Below are 18306 nucleotides of genomic sequence, written 5' to 3'. Positions count from 1 at the left end.
AGCTCTTGTGGGTTTTAAGCAAAATCCCAGGGGGATGGAAGTTGGTAGCAGTTGCAGGTTCTGCTCCTGAAAAGCTTGGACTGCAGCTCCTCTGACTGGTGTCAGCAGAACCTCCAGAATGAAGTTGCAGCCTAGGAAGGCCTTAAATGCTGCTGTAGCTTCATGTCCAAAGAGGATTTTGATTCCATTCTTTTCTTTCAAAAACTCTGGTCATTAGATGTTAATTTAATTTAAAAAATAAAGGCTCCTTTGACTCAAATTAGACTCCCAAGGCATCAGTGGAGTACGCAGGGCAGAAGTGATTTTCTGGTGCCTTTTCCCAAGGTGTCTTGAGTCGGCTCTCCTGCCTGAGCTTTCCTGGAGGTCTCCATCCAGATGGTAGCTAGACTTCAAGCTGTTTAGGTGCCAGTCCCATCCAAGGGAGGAGCCTGTTCTGGGTAAGAATGGCAAAGGTTCTTTCCAGAAGTGTCTCTTCAGAAAAAAATATTATCTAAATTCCTATATTTTTTGGGTACACAACCAAAACTAATAACACTGTGTTAGGACAGATTTTTGATGGAAGCCGTATCGTTACTATGATGTTATAATCTGAGAATAATCAAATCGACACCTGAATGTTAGGCAAATTTCTGAAATCTAGTAAGCCAAACTAATATTTGAAGCACGCCTCCCTCCCTCCTCCCACCCAACAAATTTTTATTATGGCCTCTAGGCCCGAGAGGTCCTTTAAATAAGTGTCCAGGTACCTTGGATACAAAATTTGACTATTAAATGGAAAAAAAAAATTGGATTCTTAAAAGCAGCCAGCCCAGAAGTGGGGCTTGGACTATAGAATCCGAATTTCTGGGTTTGAAGCCCTCCTTCCAAGACCAGAGAGGTTCAGGCTTCTCATTTGCCTAAGGACCGAAGTCTGACCGAATTAAAAAAGCATGTAATTATCACTGAGCATTTGATTTCGCCTCCCATGTGTGCAGGAAAAAGAGATGGAGATAGAATGCCTGGAGATGTTACAGCAGCTTGTAATAACTTGTTTGTGGCAGGCATTATTTCAAACTTTACTTACTTTATATGGCTTTACCTTACTTTAATAGGCTTTTCATCCCAGAGGATGCAGAGTAGTTTTAAAAAGCCTTGAAACCACAAAAAGGCAACAGTGCTTAACAGTACCATAAACATTGAAAACAAAGCTCCTTTTAAAATAAACAATATTCAGACTTCAAGGCCGCTCACTTCCACAGACGCTGGACTGAGCACACACACCTCAGCTGGCTGCAGCCGAGGAAGAGCCGCTGCTCAGAGAAAGGGAAGTGATCACAACCCCTTGCATTTTGCGTAGGGGAGGAGAGGAAATGCACAGTGCGCCCCCCCCCCCAAGAAACACGCCCTGCTCCCCGTCCACAGCGGCCTTTCAGCTGCAAAAGAGCACCCAGGGGCAGGAGACCCTGCAGCGCCCCCCAGGCAAAGGAGGGGAAGCCGGAGGGAGGGAGGGAGGGGAGGCAGGAGCAGCCACCACTCCCACCACTGTGGGACCTTCTGGCTCTCCACAAGCCGCCCCCACCCCCAATCGCTCTTCTCACCACCCTCCCTTAAGGGGGGGGTGCGTTTCCATACGTTTTCCTGCCCAGAGACGTTTACAGTGCATAGGAACTAAGAGAAAAACAATCTCTTTTCTTTTTTTCTTTTTCTTTTAAAAAGCATTTATGAAAACACTGACATTTAAACTCCTAATCTGCCCTTTTGTTGAATAATTTTTCTGAACTTTCCAGGACAGCTCCTGGCCAGGTGGAGGTGGGTGGCAAGAGGCCCCTCCCAACTCACTGACCGGGATTGTTTTCAGAGAAAGCTAATTGGGGGGTGGGGGCGGGGGGGGCATCCTTGAATAGCAGTCAGGGCAGCTTGCATGTTAGTCTCCCCTTCTGTTTAATCCAGATCTGCCTAGAACCACAACAGGGTTTCACAGGTTGGAAGTCAGTTGTGATTTCTAGGCTGCTTTGTCTCAGGAAAGTTTCTCCCTGGCCCTCAATTCCTTATACTCTTTTCAAACAGGAACTTCATCAACTGATTTATGAAGATGATTTTAACATGGAAATGGTTATTATTTCAGGTTGACTAGGTGGTGATACTAGGCGGGGCTTAGTGGAATCCAGTGGCACATGCTTAGCTGTTTGCCAGATCTAAATAAGGGTTTTGTTGTTTGTTGTTGCTGAGAATAATTGGAGGATTATATAGTAGGTTTCCTTCCTATTTAGGTGTCCATAAAGACAAAATTGCTTGGACAGGCTTTAGTTGAGCTGTCTAGTTTTCTAAATAATATTCTGCATAGGAAGCAGACTCTTAGTTCAGGAAAGTTGATTGGTCAGAAACTATAGCTGACCATTTTTTTCCAGGGAAGATAAGATTTAAAAAAAAAAAAATAGAACAGAGGCAATTCTCTCCCACCCCTCCCCCCCCACCCCCACCACCGGTGGAAAGGCTGGTTCAAAGTGTGTAACTGTAACTCTTCTCTTTTCCCCATCTCAGACTCCTTAACAATGTGCTGTAAAACAAAATGGAGATTTCAGGCATTGCTGGTAATTGTTGTGCAAATGTAATACTCCCTCCAAGCTGCTAAATAGGCCAGTGCTCTGTTTACACGAAGAGGCAGCCAGCTTTCCAAGTGTAATGAGTCAGCTACATGAACAGAAGGGGTTTGGAATTAATCTGGCATCCGTCTGGCTCGCTCTCAGAAAACCAGGTTTTCAACCTCCCTGTAAAATAGGTACACATCCCGTCTACAAATGGCTCCCTTGCTCTCCAGAACAAGCAAGCAATTTCCCACTCGCCCCCCTGAGCATAATTGAACCAAATGCCCTTCGTGGATTCATTTTGAACTGGAATATCCATTTGGAGGTGGCTGTCAGTGAATATATTCAGAAAGGATTGAATGTCCTGGCTCCCATTTCCCACAGGCTGTTCTTTATCTTACTTTAAGTGCTTGGCTAAAGGAAATGAGGACGCCTGCTGATGTCACACAGCAGCTCTGTCTGAATAAGGGACTGCTAGCTTGGTTATTTCTCGGGCCCCGGCTCCGTGTGTGTGTCAGCCCTCACGAAATGAGGATGGAGATGATGACGCAATACAGTCCCCGGGCTTATTGGGAGCCCCGATCTAACTTTCCCCCCAGTTCGACAATTGACTGTAAATTTTGAGTGATCTGTGGCAGTGTTTCTCAACCCTGACACCTGGAACACGTGTGGACTTCAACTCCCATCTTTGCTGGCTGGGGAATTCTGGGAGTTGAAGTCCACATGAAACAATAGTCTATGAGATTTTAAAGCAATTTCTGAGGAAAGGGAGCTTGGTTGAAGCTTTAGGATCTGAAGATGTTTGAACGGAGGCTTATGTTTGAAAAAGGAGCATTTTGAAAAGAAGAAAAGATACCTCACCTTTTTCCTATGCAGGAGTAGTTGAACCCATAACTAACCACTAAGAGTTGCCTAAGGGGATCATGGGTACTAAATGAGGAGGAGCATAGCCTGAGTGGAGTTCTATAGGGCAGGTATGTCTATTTAGTGGGATATAAGCATTTTGACTTGCAAGGTTGCCTCTAATCTAGAAATGCTCCCCTTTGACGGATTTTGGTTGCACTGGTGGCATACTAGCCAAGTTGTGCCCCAATTGGCAAGTCCTGCCCTCATTGCTAACAGGGACTATTGCATTTGCCCCATTGACGCAGTCAATCTGTCAGTGTGGTCTACTTCTCTAGCTTCCTAAAAAGGATTGTATGATAGCCACAATGAGCAGCCAACTTTAATAGAGAGTTGAAGATGATCATCACCTATGGAAGCCTGGCCCTTGCCTTGTGAGAGACATAAATGAGAGACGGTATCAGTTAATAAATGAAAGGAAAAATAGGGCAGTATAAGGAAGGTGATTAGAAGAAATTTGACCGAGACAATGGTGAGCAAAATTGGGGAAATGCAGTGCTCTTTTATATGGGTGAGGGGTGTACGGGCTAGATTTTGGTTCTTTAGCAGGATAGGATGCATGGGTCTCCTTGGTTATTAATGCATTCATTTAAAAAGTACATAAGGAGTGTGCCTGTGACCTGAGTGTGTTTTTCATGCATGTGATGCTGCTGTTGTTGACCGAGAACCCAAATATACTGGGTGTGTTAAGAAACTGAGCAGCCCGAACCATTATACCTCCTTCCCTAGTACAAATGGGGTTGGAAGACTTTCCCTAAAGATGTGTTGGTTGTTAGTAGCAACTATAGAATAGTTTATGAGCTGCTTTGATCTCGTCCATTTCCGCTTTTGAGTCTTGTCAACAACTTTTGAGCCGAATACCATTTGCTTTCCTGAAACCTTCCTTATTTATATGGTATCAGTATTTATGGTTCACAGGTCAAAGGACTCACCAGTCCAAAAAAGAAGGGGTCTGTTTGACACCTGCATACAGGAAGAACAATGCTCTTGTGCATATTTTCTGGCATCAGTGTTAAACTTTCTTTTGGTCGGAGCCTATTGTTGGCTGGATTTTATTTTAAAAGAATATACCTTGTCTCTTCAACTGACAAATGGCTTTCAAGGCTGATATTGGAAACAAAGGATTATTGGGGATTTATCTACTTAATATTTTAGTGTTGGCTTTAGAGTCCAAGATACTTGCAACTCAGAGCTCTAAATGCTAGAAAAGGTCAGGAACCTGTAAATAGAGCAGGCCAGATATCTGGCTGAATAAAAGGAATTCAGATAACTTGCCTTGCAAGTGAATGTGTCACTCACCCATGCTGTAAATGAAATTTCAGCTGCTTTCATTATGTTATAGAACACCTTACTGTCACAATTCGGTGAAATAGAAGAAAATTATGGTAATTATAACTTAACGTGTCATCGTTTCTAAGATATGGATCTAGGATTTTTTTTTCCTCGAACCCTTATTGTGTGACTTATTTTGTGCTCAGTCACTGGGCCTAGAGCATCAAAGCGTTGAGAAAGCTGCTGTGTTTTCCATGGGGCTCTTGCTGTAAAGAGCCTGGGATGCCTGTCTCCTTTTTCTTTCCCCGGGATCCAGGCTGTAAAAAAATCAAGATTCCTTAGAGAAAAGAATGACATTTTTTTTTAGTCACCTCTTTCCCCCAACCCATCCTGCTCTTGAACAGCTTCTTTCAGTTGGATTGGGAAGCTTGCTGCAGATGTGTGGCCAAATTATGGGATGTGACAACTCTCTCTATGTAGTAGATAGCGAGGGAAACCTTGTTCGCTGCTCTGCCTTCTTAGGTTAAAACAAAACCTTTCCACACCCACGTGATCGAATTCTATAGTGACTGTAAAGTCTGTTGGAGATACGTTACAATGTTTACTACTAGTAGTAGTACTACTGTTGCTATTACTGTTGTGCTGCAGAGTTCAGTTGTTTTTTTAATCTTGTAACCAAGCAACTCACAACATGGGTAACAAAGCTTTGTTGTTGTGTTTGTGCATTGTGCTTCACACACACACACATATATAAAGGTAACCCTGAGTGACTTGGGCAAGACGTTTTCTCAGTTGTGTGAAAAACGTCTTTATAGTTTCCCATCTTTGCTTCCTTCTAGAATGGTTTGGTATCAGCAGCAAATTTGGCAGTTTACCACTTGCTGTAAATTGCTTTATGTGATACTCCCATGAACAACAGGAGAATGCAATTGAATTGAATCAGACATATGAACAAGGAATTACGGTTTGATGGAAAAGTATGTGCAACGTTTGCATGTACATGTATGCAGATTTTAAAAAAAAAAGATTATCCCTCTAAGGAATGCAGAAAAAATTGTCCTTTGGAGCCATTTTCCCCATGCACAGATTTGCCCCTCGGGTGGCCTTGGCCGGGCTGTCTGCGTTCCTCTGCAGGTGAACCGGAAAGATGGAGTCCTAATGCCAGGGTCCAAGGCGGTTCCCATCCTGGCTCTCAGCCTGTCCGGGTCCAGAGAGGCTCAGCCCGGGTCACCCCCTCCCCGCCCTTTTCTACTAGGCCCCGGCTCACCTGTGTGTCTCCTTCTTTCAGACAGTTGATGATGAAGCGACGGCAGCATAAATGAAGGACAAGTAAGGAAGGCAGAACGATGCCCAAGGGTGGGTGTTCTAAAACACCACAATCCGACGATTTCTCTCTCAGCAACAACATGGTGGAGAAACAAACGGGGAAAAAGGTAACGTGTCTTTTTCATCTTTTCAGTACTTGGGTGCATTTTGTTGGGAGGACCTTTTTCACCCGCTACACACACACACACACACACACACACACACACACACACACACACACACACTCTGCACCTTCTCCGCCTGGCAGCAGCCACTTACCTGGTGAGCCACCTGGGTCTTGCAGTTCCTGCCAGCTTCTCCACCAGATTTGATTGTGGGAAGCCAGCAGGAAATTGCTTCGCTTGATGGCCACAGGATTCGGTTAATGACAGCAACCGGGATTGCAGAGATTGCTGTTGCTAAGCAACACAGTCGTTCTTTCTGACCGCATCACTTAGTGATAAAATGGGTGTTGCTGCGGTCTTCATGCAAACCTCTGTTTTTCTTTCCACCAGTGCAGTGAAGTGCCTGGAAGGAGGCAGGTGTGACTTGCATTTTTTAGGAATGCTGGGAATGTAACCTCCAGAATGCGATTTCCGCTGCTTCCCCTTGTTCCGTAGCTGGGGGGGGGGCGTGACAGGACTTAGCAAGAGCAGATCTTCCACGCTTGCTTACCTTTCCTGCTCTCCACCTGTGCAAAAGAGCGCCCGCTGTGTTCACCAAGGGCCAAGCAAAGCTGGTGAATTGGCTGCAGGGAGGAGGGGCTCCAGCCCGTCTCTGCTTTCTCGTTATCTGCACTGCTGTGTGCCGGACCCATGACTGAGGGGAAAGGCACTTGGTCACGAGGCCCCTTCCGCCTCTTCGAGGGACTGCTGTGCCTGCACGCCTGGAGCGAGCGCGGCTTTTCATTGGTCTTGTGTTTGTCAACGCTCCCCGAAGGCTTCGGTCTGTGTGGCTGACTCCGCTCGCTTGGGAGGGACCCGGGGAATGCACAGGGCGGGGAATCCCGTTCCAAGCCTTGGCCAGAGACCAGGCGAGACCGGCGTTGAAATTCAAAGGGCCTGGTGGGCTGAGCCACTGGGGAAGAAAAAGCATGGCTTCCCCTCCGAGCCAGCGAGGGAGAAAAAAAGAGGGTGTCCGTTATGGATGAAAACCCATCGGTGCCCCCCAGGGTATCTGGCCTTTCCTCCGTAGCATGCCACAGCCACCCAATTGGGAGCGGTTGTCATTGTAGCAAAAACTTGCCGGATTGTGTGAATTTCGTTTCACAGAATTTAACGTATGTATCACCTAGGCTTTGATAAACAAGCTAGCAGGAGAATCTCTGCACAGTTTCTCACCGCTGCTGTTTTCCATCTGCTTGTTAAATCTCAAAACTGAAATCTTTCTTTGTAATATGAGTTAAGAGGGGTGGAGATATTGCTAGTTCTCAGTCTCAGAAAGGCCATAGGACTTTATTATGGGATGGAAACGTTTTGGCCCTATTCCAACTTCCATTTTCATCATCATCACATCCACAACGTGATTAGCTGTAAGGGATGCTGGGGGTTGTAGTTCCATAGTAAAGTAAAAGAGCCTCCCTCCCTCCCTCCGATAATTGTAAATGGCAGTCAGAATTATTTTGGTGGAACTGTTCTCCTTGGAGCAAAACTGGAATTTAGGCTTTCTTTGTCTCGTTCTGCAAAGTTTTGGTCAATGACTGTGCATCTGTTTCTTCAGATATAAAATAAAACCTTATATGGTTGAAATCCAAAAGAGCCAGACTAGATTATTTGCCATCGTGGTTGGGGTGATTATGTGATCTGTTTAATCCTACCCCTAAGGTGTCTGCAGAATGAATAATTCATCAAAATGGTGACATAGGTGTTTTGTGTAAGCTGTGCCCTTTTTTGCTGTGTGTGTGTGTGTGTGTCAAACATCTCAATGCTGCCTAAAAGTAGACATATGAGTCTTCACTATTGATATTGTTTTTTTCAAATTGTAGCTTGTTTTATTCTGTTTTTATTTTGCTTTTAATTGTTAGCCACCCAAAGTTATATATGGGACGGGCAGTATATACATTTATTAAATTAATTAATTGTGGGGATGAGACTTCCTCTAACATGAGGTTTAGTTTACCCATACAGAATTATTTTTTCTTAATAGATCTCCCTACTTTTTCCATGAATTATTTAATCTCTGTTCAAAGCCTGCTAAATTAGTGGATGTTACCACATCCATTATTGAAATGTACATAATACTTTGCCAGGGTATCCTTTTAATAATATTTATTTCAAAAGGATACCCTGGCAAACTGCTCACCAGTTTGAAGTTGCTTCCAAAAATTATAGTTTCATTAAGTGGAGAAAATAGAAGCTGGGATGAGTAATTTTGATCTCAGAAAGGAGTCTGTGTAATTTGTTTCCCAAGATATTGAGAGCATGAGGAATTTTCATTCACTGAAGGCTGTTTTTAAACAAGAGCAATATGGGAATTGAGTACTGTGAGTTATACAGAGTTTATAAGTCATTGTATATTCTCCCCTTACGAGAGAGATTGCCAGGGAGGGCAGACAATTCTTATGTAGGCTTTCTCCTCCGGGACTCAAACCTGGCTATTACGCATGCAGTGGCAAAATTCTGTGTTGCTGCAATGTCTACAAGGAAAAAAATTGGTGAGAGAATTATAGCTGTCAGTGTGTGCCACTTTTTGGAGATAGAACAATCTTTGGAAAATGATATTTACACACATACTTATTGGCTCTCCACTCATACAAACTAGGCAGTGCCCCTAACCGTTTGAGAACATGGGATGTTTTTATCCACTCTTAATGTATTATAACGTGTCAGTACTTTTTTATATATATTGCAAATAGGGATTGGTGTCTATTGCTGGTCTAAGATCGTAATAAAGTTATATTCTGTTCTGGAAATTGTAATTTTGGATATGAGAATAGGAATAGGAGTAGAGTAGTCATGGCAGGACAGGACAGAATAGCAGGTCCTTAGAGGTCTTCTAGTCTGACCCCTTGCTCAGGCGGGAAACCCTCTACCATTTCAGACAAAGGGTTGCCCAGTCTCTTGTTAAACATTTCCCCTGTAGGAGAATTCACAACTTCTGGAGGCAAGTTATTTAGGACAATTTAGCATAATTGTTCTTGTTGGCTGTCACTCTGTGATTCTTAGCCTGGAGCTTTTTAGATGCGTTATTAATTTATGAAATCGTGGGTTCAGGTATTTAACGGAGACTGCTGCTTTTTTTGAGATATATATGCCCATCCTTACATATCATCTGAGCCTCAATGACATATCAGTCTCTGTTCTAAGGCAGTGTAGAAATATTTTCAAACCAGCTGCTGATTGGGTCATCTAACAGTCAGGAAACTCTTAAACGCGTTTAGAAAATATTAAGTAGTGAATAGTTCCTGAAGATAACTAATGGTTGGGCACTCCGCTTCAGAAACATTTTGTATCGTAGGGTTTATCTCTTAATGTGTTTCTGAAGCTGTTGACTTAAGTGTTTGAGCCACAAGTTTTCTTTTTTTTAAAAAAAAAAAACCACTTCCAGGTAACTGATCTAGATACCTAGTTCATTATAGCAAGATGTCTCTAACCTAATGAGGTTTGGAAACTCTTTTTAAGGCCTTCTAAAATACCAACCTGCTTGCAATCCAGAGCGAGTCAATAAATCAGGATTTTTTTAAAAAAAAACACAAGCATTTTTTAATGGGCTTAGTTCAACCTGTTCTCTGCAATGGAATGTGCTGATTTTAACCCTGGATAATGAACATATTTCTAATTGCACTTCCCATGATGCAAAAATTGGTGCATACTGTTGTTGGAAAAATGTAATCCTTTACCTTTGTTCCATTGCTACTAATGTTGATGGGATTTCATCGGGGGGGGGGCGGGGGGGGAGCCTTTGGGTGGACCCTGGCAGGGGGCCGTGCAGATTCTCTCTGGATCAGAGAGCTTGGAGGTAGCCTGCAAGCCCGCTAGCTCTCCCGAGGAGTTCTGCCTTTGCTGCATGAGGCAGAAGTGGTTCATTTCCCCAGATATTTTAATAAGGCCCTTGATTTTTTTTAAAAAAATGCTTCTTTTTAAAATAGTTTTGTTTTATTATGGCTTCCCCCCCCCCGCCCCCCGGTATTATGCATTTTAGTGATAGTGTATGAATATTTTTGTTTTAAAAATTCCTCTGAATGTAGTTTGTTGTAAGCTGCTTTGAGAAAACATGGCTTTAAATAAAACAAAGCAAATTTAAAAGCAATCCCTGTTCAAGCCCACTTCATCTCTGCAAGCACCCAGCTAAAAAGCCTGAAGGCCCAGGGCAAACGGTCAACTTCAGCTATTTCTGTTTTTCGTATAACTACTTAGAACCTAGTGTTTACTTTGAATTTGTGTGAAATGTAGTTGGAATAGTTGGCCAGTAGTTACACTGCTGAACACAAGCGTCGATACAGAAGACATTTAGTAAGTGCACCTAATAATCGGACAGTTTTCAAAACATCCCCCATCCGCAGCAAGGAACAGGGCAGCCAAGCAGCCTCCAACATCCCACCTTAAAGCCATAGAGAATCAGTACAGGTGGCGCTGGGCAGTTGTGCATGTGCAAACCTCAGCATACATGCAAAGCTTTTTTTAAAAAACATATCCTCTTTCTCTATTGTTACTTTAGACATGCACCAATGGGCTCTTGTGCAGGCATAGGTGCCATTTGAAAGGTAACCATTAGATCACCTGCACAGAGTCCCTGCATTGGCTTCCCTCCCTTCTCATCCATCGGTTGTGATGGATCTTGATGCCTACAGAGACTTCCTTGCTTGGCCAGTGGAGGGGGGGAGTCCCTCTGCTTGTGCCGTGGGTTCCCAACGCACCTTTCTACTCTTTCTTGGACCCCAGAGAGGGGCCTGTGCAGCTCTCCCGACAGCCCTGGGGGGCAGAACTGCAGGGGGTCTACGGGCAGCACTGGGGCCCTGCCCTGCCCTGCCCTCCAAAGGCCCCCCCTCTGAGGTGGCAAAAGAGCAGCCCAGAGAAACTTGTGAGCCGCATTGGGCAGGTGGGGAGACTCCCTCCACCAGGAAGAGGGGAGGGGTGGAGCAGTGCAAGGCGCAGTCCATGCAGACGATCTTTGCCAAAGGAGGAGGCGGATCAGCCCCTTGCTTCCTCCCGTGGTTGACCACGCCAGCCTGGCCCAGTCGCCAGCATTCTGAGGCCATTTTGCAAGGGGTAAAAAAAGTACCACCGAGGAGCACCTTGAAGTCAGAGGTTTGACAGCCACCTTGCAGCTGCCATGAACTTGGGGAATGTGCAGAGAAGCGTACATTTTTTTGGTGAACATTTTTGCAGCAAGAGGGCTTTTGTGAAAATCCTAATTTTCCTGTCTCTTTTCTAGGATAAAGATAAAGTTTCTCTAACCAAGACTCCAAAATTGGACCGGAGTGATGGTGGCAAAGAAGTGAAGGAGAGAGCTACAAAACGGAAATTACCTTTCACTGTTGGAACAAATGGAGATCAAAAAGATTCAGATACAGGCAAGAATATACAATATTATATTATTTAAAACTGGTTTCAAAATGGAGTGTTTTTGGACAAAGGTCAAGTCTCTAAAAAAAGATGCGGAAGAACCATATTTAATAGCAAATCTGCACCCATTTTGATAGGTACTTATTCTTGATGCAGAACCCTTTTAATCCTCTCCCAAATAAAACACTTTACTTCTCTTTTTCGGTATTTTTCTGGTCTGTCAATATGTATCTTTTTAGGAGTGCCAGAAAATTAAGCTAGTCATTTTTGAGATAAACATATAATCATCAGATTATCATTTTACAAACATAATCTTTCTGCCACCTACCTTTTAGCCCTTTGTGATGAATATTCATACATAAACGGTGAAATGAGTGCAGTGTGTAGAGTGTCACCTGTTTTATTCTGTCATACGCTGAGAAGCCACAGTTGGCCCTGAGCACCGTTCAGTAGCTAACCGTGTCCCACAGGTGGCAGCTTGGCTTCCCATAATGCACCCCCTTGATTGGAATTTAGCTGTCTGTCTCTGCATTTCCAGAGTGCTGAGCCCGCCCCCCACCCCCCACCCCAAATTTTCAAAATGTGCTTCTAAGTCTGCCAAAAGTGAGAGTTGAAATGTTTCACTGGTTGGTGTTTTGTATTAGTTTTCCTCTGGGTCCTTAACGACCAGAACATCCCCTTGTACTAAGAAGGAAAGGCCTTTTTAAAATCCCAGTGGTTCAGGAAGCAATGCAAATGGCAAATCGTATCTGTGGTAAAATAAAAGAACAAATGGATATGAAACTTGGAGCTTGATAGAAGAAGGTTGGCTACCTTAGGAGAGCAACCCAGTGCCTAGTTTAGTGTGGATAGAGGATTACTGTGATGTTGCCTAAGAATCCAGCTACGATCAGCATTGTTTTCATTGTGTAATTAGTTGGCAGGAGACACCGTGGTCCTTAAATATTAACCCAAATCATAAACTGCTTGTGGTTTTAGGTAATGGTATGAAATGGGAATAGGAGTAGGGATTTCTCTTGTTTGTTTTTCTTGTTTATGATTGTATGGCTAAACATTTCATGACGACGTAATAGCTTCTGAAATACAGCTTTGCAGGCTCAGGAGCAGTTGCTAGACTTTAGTCTGAGTGATACTGCTCTTTTTGGGGTCACAAATGTAGAACCACTAGTTCAGCTGACTGCTTTGTTCTTTATAATTCTAATTCGAATAGTTCTAATACCCATGCAACTCAAGACAATAGTAGCATCTGGTGAGAAGGTATGGAAGAGAACTTCTCTTTCCCGACCTCTGAGCATTGCACTTCTTAGGTTGTTGTGCTTTTACATTTCCCAGCAAAATCAGCTAGGAACAACTGGCTTATTTTTCTCCCATTCTCTGCAAGCTTATTCTGCGTATGATTATATCTGCTACATCCAGGACAGAATGAAACAAACAAACAAGAAACCAGAGGTTGGGAACATATTTTAGAAACTCTCTTACCTCTGCAGCCTCCAGCAGCTCTTCCGCCTGTACTGAAGCCGAAGGGGAGGCCTGGAGCTCTTCCAGGTCCACGATGGGTACTCTTTGTGCTCTAAATCCAGTAAGGGAGGGGAGGCCTTATCAGCAGGAGGAGGCAGCCCTGCCTTGGAGCCCGAGAGCCAGCGGGTGGGGAGGCGGCCTCCGCAGCGAGGTGGAGGTCCGTTCCTCCGCAGATGCAGCTTCCCCAGATTCCGCATCTACTCTGGTGGGCTGCCGCTTTCCTTGGCTTCTGGCTGAGTCAGAGGGCTGCCCAGGCGATGCCAGAAAACTCTGCTTGACTCGCGGGCTTCCTTCCTGTAAAGGCGTATCACGTCCTACGGTTTGCTGGTTTTTTGCTCTCTCGTTTTGGGGAGGCTCGCAGGTGGCCTTCGAAACGCTGAGGCACCGCAAGTAGGGGTGCTCTTCAGGCTACTGGAGAACGTCACCGTGGCTTTAGAGGGGTGCAAAGGTTCAGGCGGGCAGGGTGCTTTACACCCAGCACATGGTCTCACGCTCTGCAACGGCTGGTTTCTCTTCAAGACGCCGTGCCTTTTCCTGGGCTGGCCTGTCGGTCCACAGGCCGAGGAAACCAGTGGTTCAGAAGGGGGGGACAGGGCTGTGACAAATCCTCATCCTCTGTTATCAGCTTCTTAATGCCTCAACTGGTTGCTAGACCTGCCTGGCTTCCGTGGGAACCCCAGAAAAATGAACATGTTTGTAACTGACTGGTGACGAGTGCACCTCGAATCCTCTCCTCTTTGGGAAGAAGGGCCTTTGGCCCTAAAATACTCACGGGGCCTCCATTCAGCATTCTTAAAGCTGAGGCCTCATCCGCTCCATCAACTTTCACAGAGCTTTTCCACTCAGTTTGATTTTTTAATGCAGCAGAACAAGGAAGGTACGGTAATCTGGAAATGACCCCATTCATCCCATTTCATTATTTTCAGTATATCTAAGCTCTACCTATTATTTTGTCGCCACTTCTCCTTACATGCACACACACACACACAGTTCAAAAACCACATTTCGCCCAAGCCTCAAGAAAAGTTTTGCACTCCAAATCCAACAAAACTTACAAATTTCGTGAATGAATGAACAAACGAGAAAAGCTGGAGTCGTGGAGCCGCAAAGGCCTTCTTTCGTAGACGCCTTAGAAATACTTTCTGCTTGTGGTGTGAAAGCTCTTTCCAAAAAGGCCGGGGAGGAAGCAACGTGTTTTGCTGGTGTTTTGCACCTTTGCTTCAGAAGGACAAAATCTGTCCTGTCAAGTCCGTAGGATGAGCAGCAAAAGTTACGTGCTGGTTTTCCTTTCTCCTAAAATGGGAAGCGCCAAGGAATTCAGCCTAAGCTGGCTGAGAAGATTATTACATCTAGTTAACACGATGAAAACTCCTCCATTTTCACTGATAAAACAGAGGCACCTCAACTTTATGATGTCCTTTTGCTCTCCAGAATGTCTGAAAACTGCACAGAGGAAGCATCAGTTTGACCCTTTGCTAAAGGGGGGAGGGACCCTTTCCCCCGATTTGAAATCAGAGGTAGGGACTTCAAAAGAATCTCCGACAGGACCAGCATTCGGGGTGCAGCCGTAAAGGCTCTCCAAGGTCCCTTGTTTTCTCCCGCTGCTTCCCCCCCAAATAAGGAAGGGCTGGCCGGGGCAGGAAGCATCACCCTCGGGGTTTCTCCCCCGCACCTGGCCAGCTTGCTCAACCTTTCCACCCCCTTCCCTGCCTTGTTCAGCTCTGGCCTGCCCAGCCTCCCCGTCTGCCTCCCTGGCTGGTGCCACTCCTGGGTTCCTCTCACCTGATCTTTGCACACCTTTCTCCTTCACTGTTTATTGTTTAAGGAAGGCCGCAAGTGCCGGCCAGATTGCCTAAACGAATGGAGAGGTTATAACAGGAGCCGCCCAGCCAAAACTGTTGTCTGTGCAAAAACATTTGCTAAACTGGGCTCTGTTACACCAAGGATTTACTCTCAATTGTTTTTCTAAAGCGGTGGAGGGGGGCGGTGTTTGCTGATCATGACAGCGGAAGAATATAAAAAGCTGTTTTGCAGGTTATGGCCTGACAAACTGGAAAGAAATGGCAAAAGCTAAAAGCCAGGAAGAATTTCATTTGCTAATGCGCGAGCTACAGTCCTAGCTCGGCTACTAAACACCGGGGCTATTTTCTTCTAGTGAGTTTCCCTCTTTCTTTCCGTATCAAGCCACCCTCTCAGTGGAGGAGGAAAGGAAGACCAGGCGGGTCTCTGCCTTTGCTTGACCGGGCCCTCCGGGGGGGGGGCAGAGTGCCTGGGGCCGTTCCCCTCAGGGCAGAACGTGGCTGCTTTGGGGCAGAGCGGAGTGCAGCCCTTGTTCTCAGACGCAACTCAAGATCTGACGGTCGGTGATCCTAAGTAAGATCACCGTCTGGAGGGAAAACTCTGGAGGAGGAAACCTTCAGAAGGCCAAACAGAGTGTGGCCCTCTTAGCTGGAGGTTGATCATTAACCTTCCTCTTCAACGGTCCTTCCAGCAGCTGCGGATTCCACCCAGGCCTTAAGCTGCTCTCTTTAAAACTGCCCAGCTGCTCCCACCCCGCCCCCCCACCCCGCCCGCTTTACCCTTTAGCCCGTATTCTGCCGCTTCTCTGTGGACTCCTGTTTCAGGCGGAACATTTGCCAAAGGGGCCAGGTCTTGCTGCCAGATAGCGGCGTTGTCTGGAACAATATAGCTGACTCAAGAATAATGTTCAGTGTGTGCTTTTAGAGGTCCAGAGTTGTGCCTGGGACTGAATTGAACGTGCAGGCTGGGAGGTGGGGAAAACGGACTCAAGCTTGTCCTTCCCGTATGGGCAGGGACGGCTTTCATCACGGAGGCTGCCCAGCTCTGGGAAAGGAGGAGAGGAACCAACAAGGGTCTACGACAACTCCCCAGCGCTAACCCACCGCAGGCAACTTGCCATGGCAAATCACCGTGGAATAACTCGCTGCCGGACAAGAGTTACGCTAATATTGAAGAAATAGTCAGATAGAATCATGAAGGTAAAGGTTCCCCTGGCACCTTCGTGCTAGTCGTCTCCAGCTCTGGGGGACGGTGCTCATCTCCATTACAGAACCAAAGAAGAGCCGGCACTGTCCGGAGACGTCTCCGTGGTCGTGTGGCCGGCGGGACTAAATGCCGAAGGTGCACGGACATGGTTCCTTTCGAACTGCTAGGATGGCAGAAGATAGAATCATTAAAGGGTACCAAAGGAGGACAAAATAAAATATGGACGACAAAACTTAAAATTACTTTAAATAATTAAATTGGATTGTTGAATTGTCCTGCAGTGAGTTGCCCCATTGTGATCAAGACGTGCCTGGCCAGTTCTGCTACCGGTTGGGGGGGAGGGGCTTAACACGGTTTGTTTCTAAACCAAGGTTTGTAATTTGGGAGGGTGGAGATGGTAACTATGTCTATACTTGTTGCAGATAGAAGTGGAGGTTGCTTTTTTAGATAGCTTTTCTTTCTTTTTCTCTTTTGCTGCATTTCATTTTTTATATATTTTTCTTTTTTCTATCTTTTAAAGTTCTTAATCTTGTGTAAAATTCTCTTTTAAAAAATTATATTTAAAAATATGGTTTGCTTCTGTTAGATAGCTAACCATTCAGGTAAAACATATATAGCAATAGCACTTCGACTTATATACTGCTTGATAGTGCCTTACAGCCCTCTCAAAATGGTTTACCGAGTCCGCATATTGCCCCCAAGAATTTGGGTCCTCACTTACTATACACTGTACCCAAAAGTGGCTTAAATTCTCACTAACTACGAAGGAGCTGCCTTCCTCTGGTGGTCCCTAGGAGGAAGCCTCCCACCCTGTGAGGCAGCTTCAGACTGCACAGGAGGCATTTTAAGCCCTGGCTTTGCATCCTTGGGGAAAAGCTGTGCAAAGCTGGAGCTGATTCTCTTACAAAGAGGGAGTTTGAATGCAAAATGGAATTTCACACTACAGAATTTGAGAGTGGCAGAGAACGAAGCTTCCAACTCCAGATGGGGAGAGAGAGAGTCTTGCTTCTTTCAGTCTTGGGCTAGCAAGCATGATCGGAAGTGAAACAGGCTTGGCGATTGTGCTCGGAAGGCGGAAGCCAGGAATTCTTGCTCCAGTTTGGCCCCGGTCTATTCCCCCGAAGGGAGCATCACAAAAAAGGGGGGGGGGAATAAGTATATACATCATGCATTTCTTGGGCCTTTCAAAGAATATTTAAATGCCTCTCCTGGATTAGAAGCCTTAGACGCATCCATGATTGCACTTACTTTTACAGTTAGAGAGTTTGTGTGTGCTTGGTTTCTTACCTCCAAAGGCAAGGAGTCTATGTGACTATTGGAGAGCTTCCCCAGAAATTCTGATGAGACAGAAGGCAGATATATGCCATCTAGAACATTCGTTCCCTGCGACAGGTTTTAAAATAGACGCCAATGTTTTAGGAGCAGAAACCTGAAGGAAAGATTGTCAGATATTCACACTGGTACATCATGCATGGAAAGATACTCTGTCTAGTTGCAAGAGGAACTTGCGTGCCTTCTGTGTGGAACGATAGGCTATGAATGGAATAATAATGAAGAATAATTAAGTGCACGGGAGCTAATTTCTTCCAGGCCACACAAGCTCATAAAAAGATCATCAAAGCTGACGACAATATTTTTATGCCCTGCCTCTCCTGAGCTGCTCCGCCGAAAGTGAGGTCACGTCTACCACCCAGCACCCTCAGGTGTAAAGCTACGATACCCAGGCAACAATATGCCCCTTAATTGAAGCGTTGCCCTCTCTGGTTTCAAAAGAGCGCTTTGGAGGAGGAAGAAGGCCACATTGGAGGGGACCACTTGGTTTCTCACCTGAGCCTGACTTGGCATCCTCTGTGCTGATCGCTACCTGCACTGCACTGATGCTGATGAGGGAGTTTGCAGTGCTTGAGGAATGAGAGGGTTTCGCATCCCCTTTGACCACCATTGCCACCATCACCACCACCACCACCAAAGGGGTTCAGCCTGGCACCTGAAGGGGAAGGGTGTTTTTGTTTCCGTCTGGGGGTTTTACTGAGAGCCGTGAGTGGCCTAGAATCCCTACACAAGATAGGTGGCTCTATAAGTTCTGTCAGCATCTTTGGCTCGTGGATAATAGGCTGAACTGGCTTCTTTGGGAAGAAGTTTTATTAGTCACCGGCTGGTTAATGGTGCGGAGAATCATGAGAAGCAGGTTGCTGGCTGGTGGAGAAACGTTTGGGTGTGCTGGAGTCTCACGC

General features: G+C 45.5%; 1 protein-coding gene across 2 annotated transcripts in view; it reads left to right on the top strand.

Annotated features, from left to right (window-relative positions):
* The window catches only part of ANKRD11 (ankyrin repeat domain 11), a 111358-nt gene that overhangs the window by 71182 nt on the left and 21870 nt on the right, over positions 1 to 18306 (top strand). For both annotated transcript variants that reach the window (XM_026719746.2, XM_026719744.2), the window contains 2 exons: positions 6028 to 6172; positions 11418 to 11556. In XM_026719746.2, coding sequence (XP_026575531.1) covers positions 6086 to 6172; positions 11418 to 11556 — 226 coding nt within the window. In that variant the 5' untranslated portion in view covers positions 6028 to 6085. The remainder of the gene's footprint in view (positions 1 to 6027; positions 6173 to 11417; positions 11557 to 18306) is intronic.

The sequence above is a fragment of the Pseudonaja textilis genome, chromosome 11, assembly GCF_049901715.1.
Source record: "Pseudonaja textilis isolate UNSWEBS1 chromosome 11, rPseTex1.2, whole genome shotgun sequence".
In the NCBI taxonomy this organism is placed as follows: Eukaryota; Metazoa; Chordata; class Lepidosauria; order Squamata; family Elapidae; genus Pseudonaja; species Pseudonaja textilis.
This window is presented reverse-complemented; position numbering and strand designations above follow the sequence as displayed.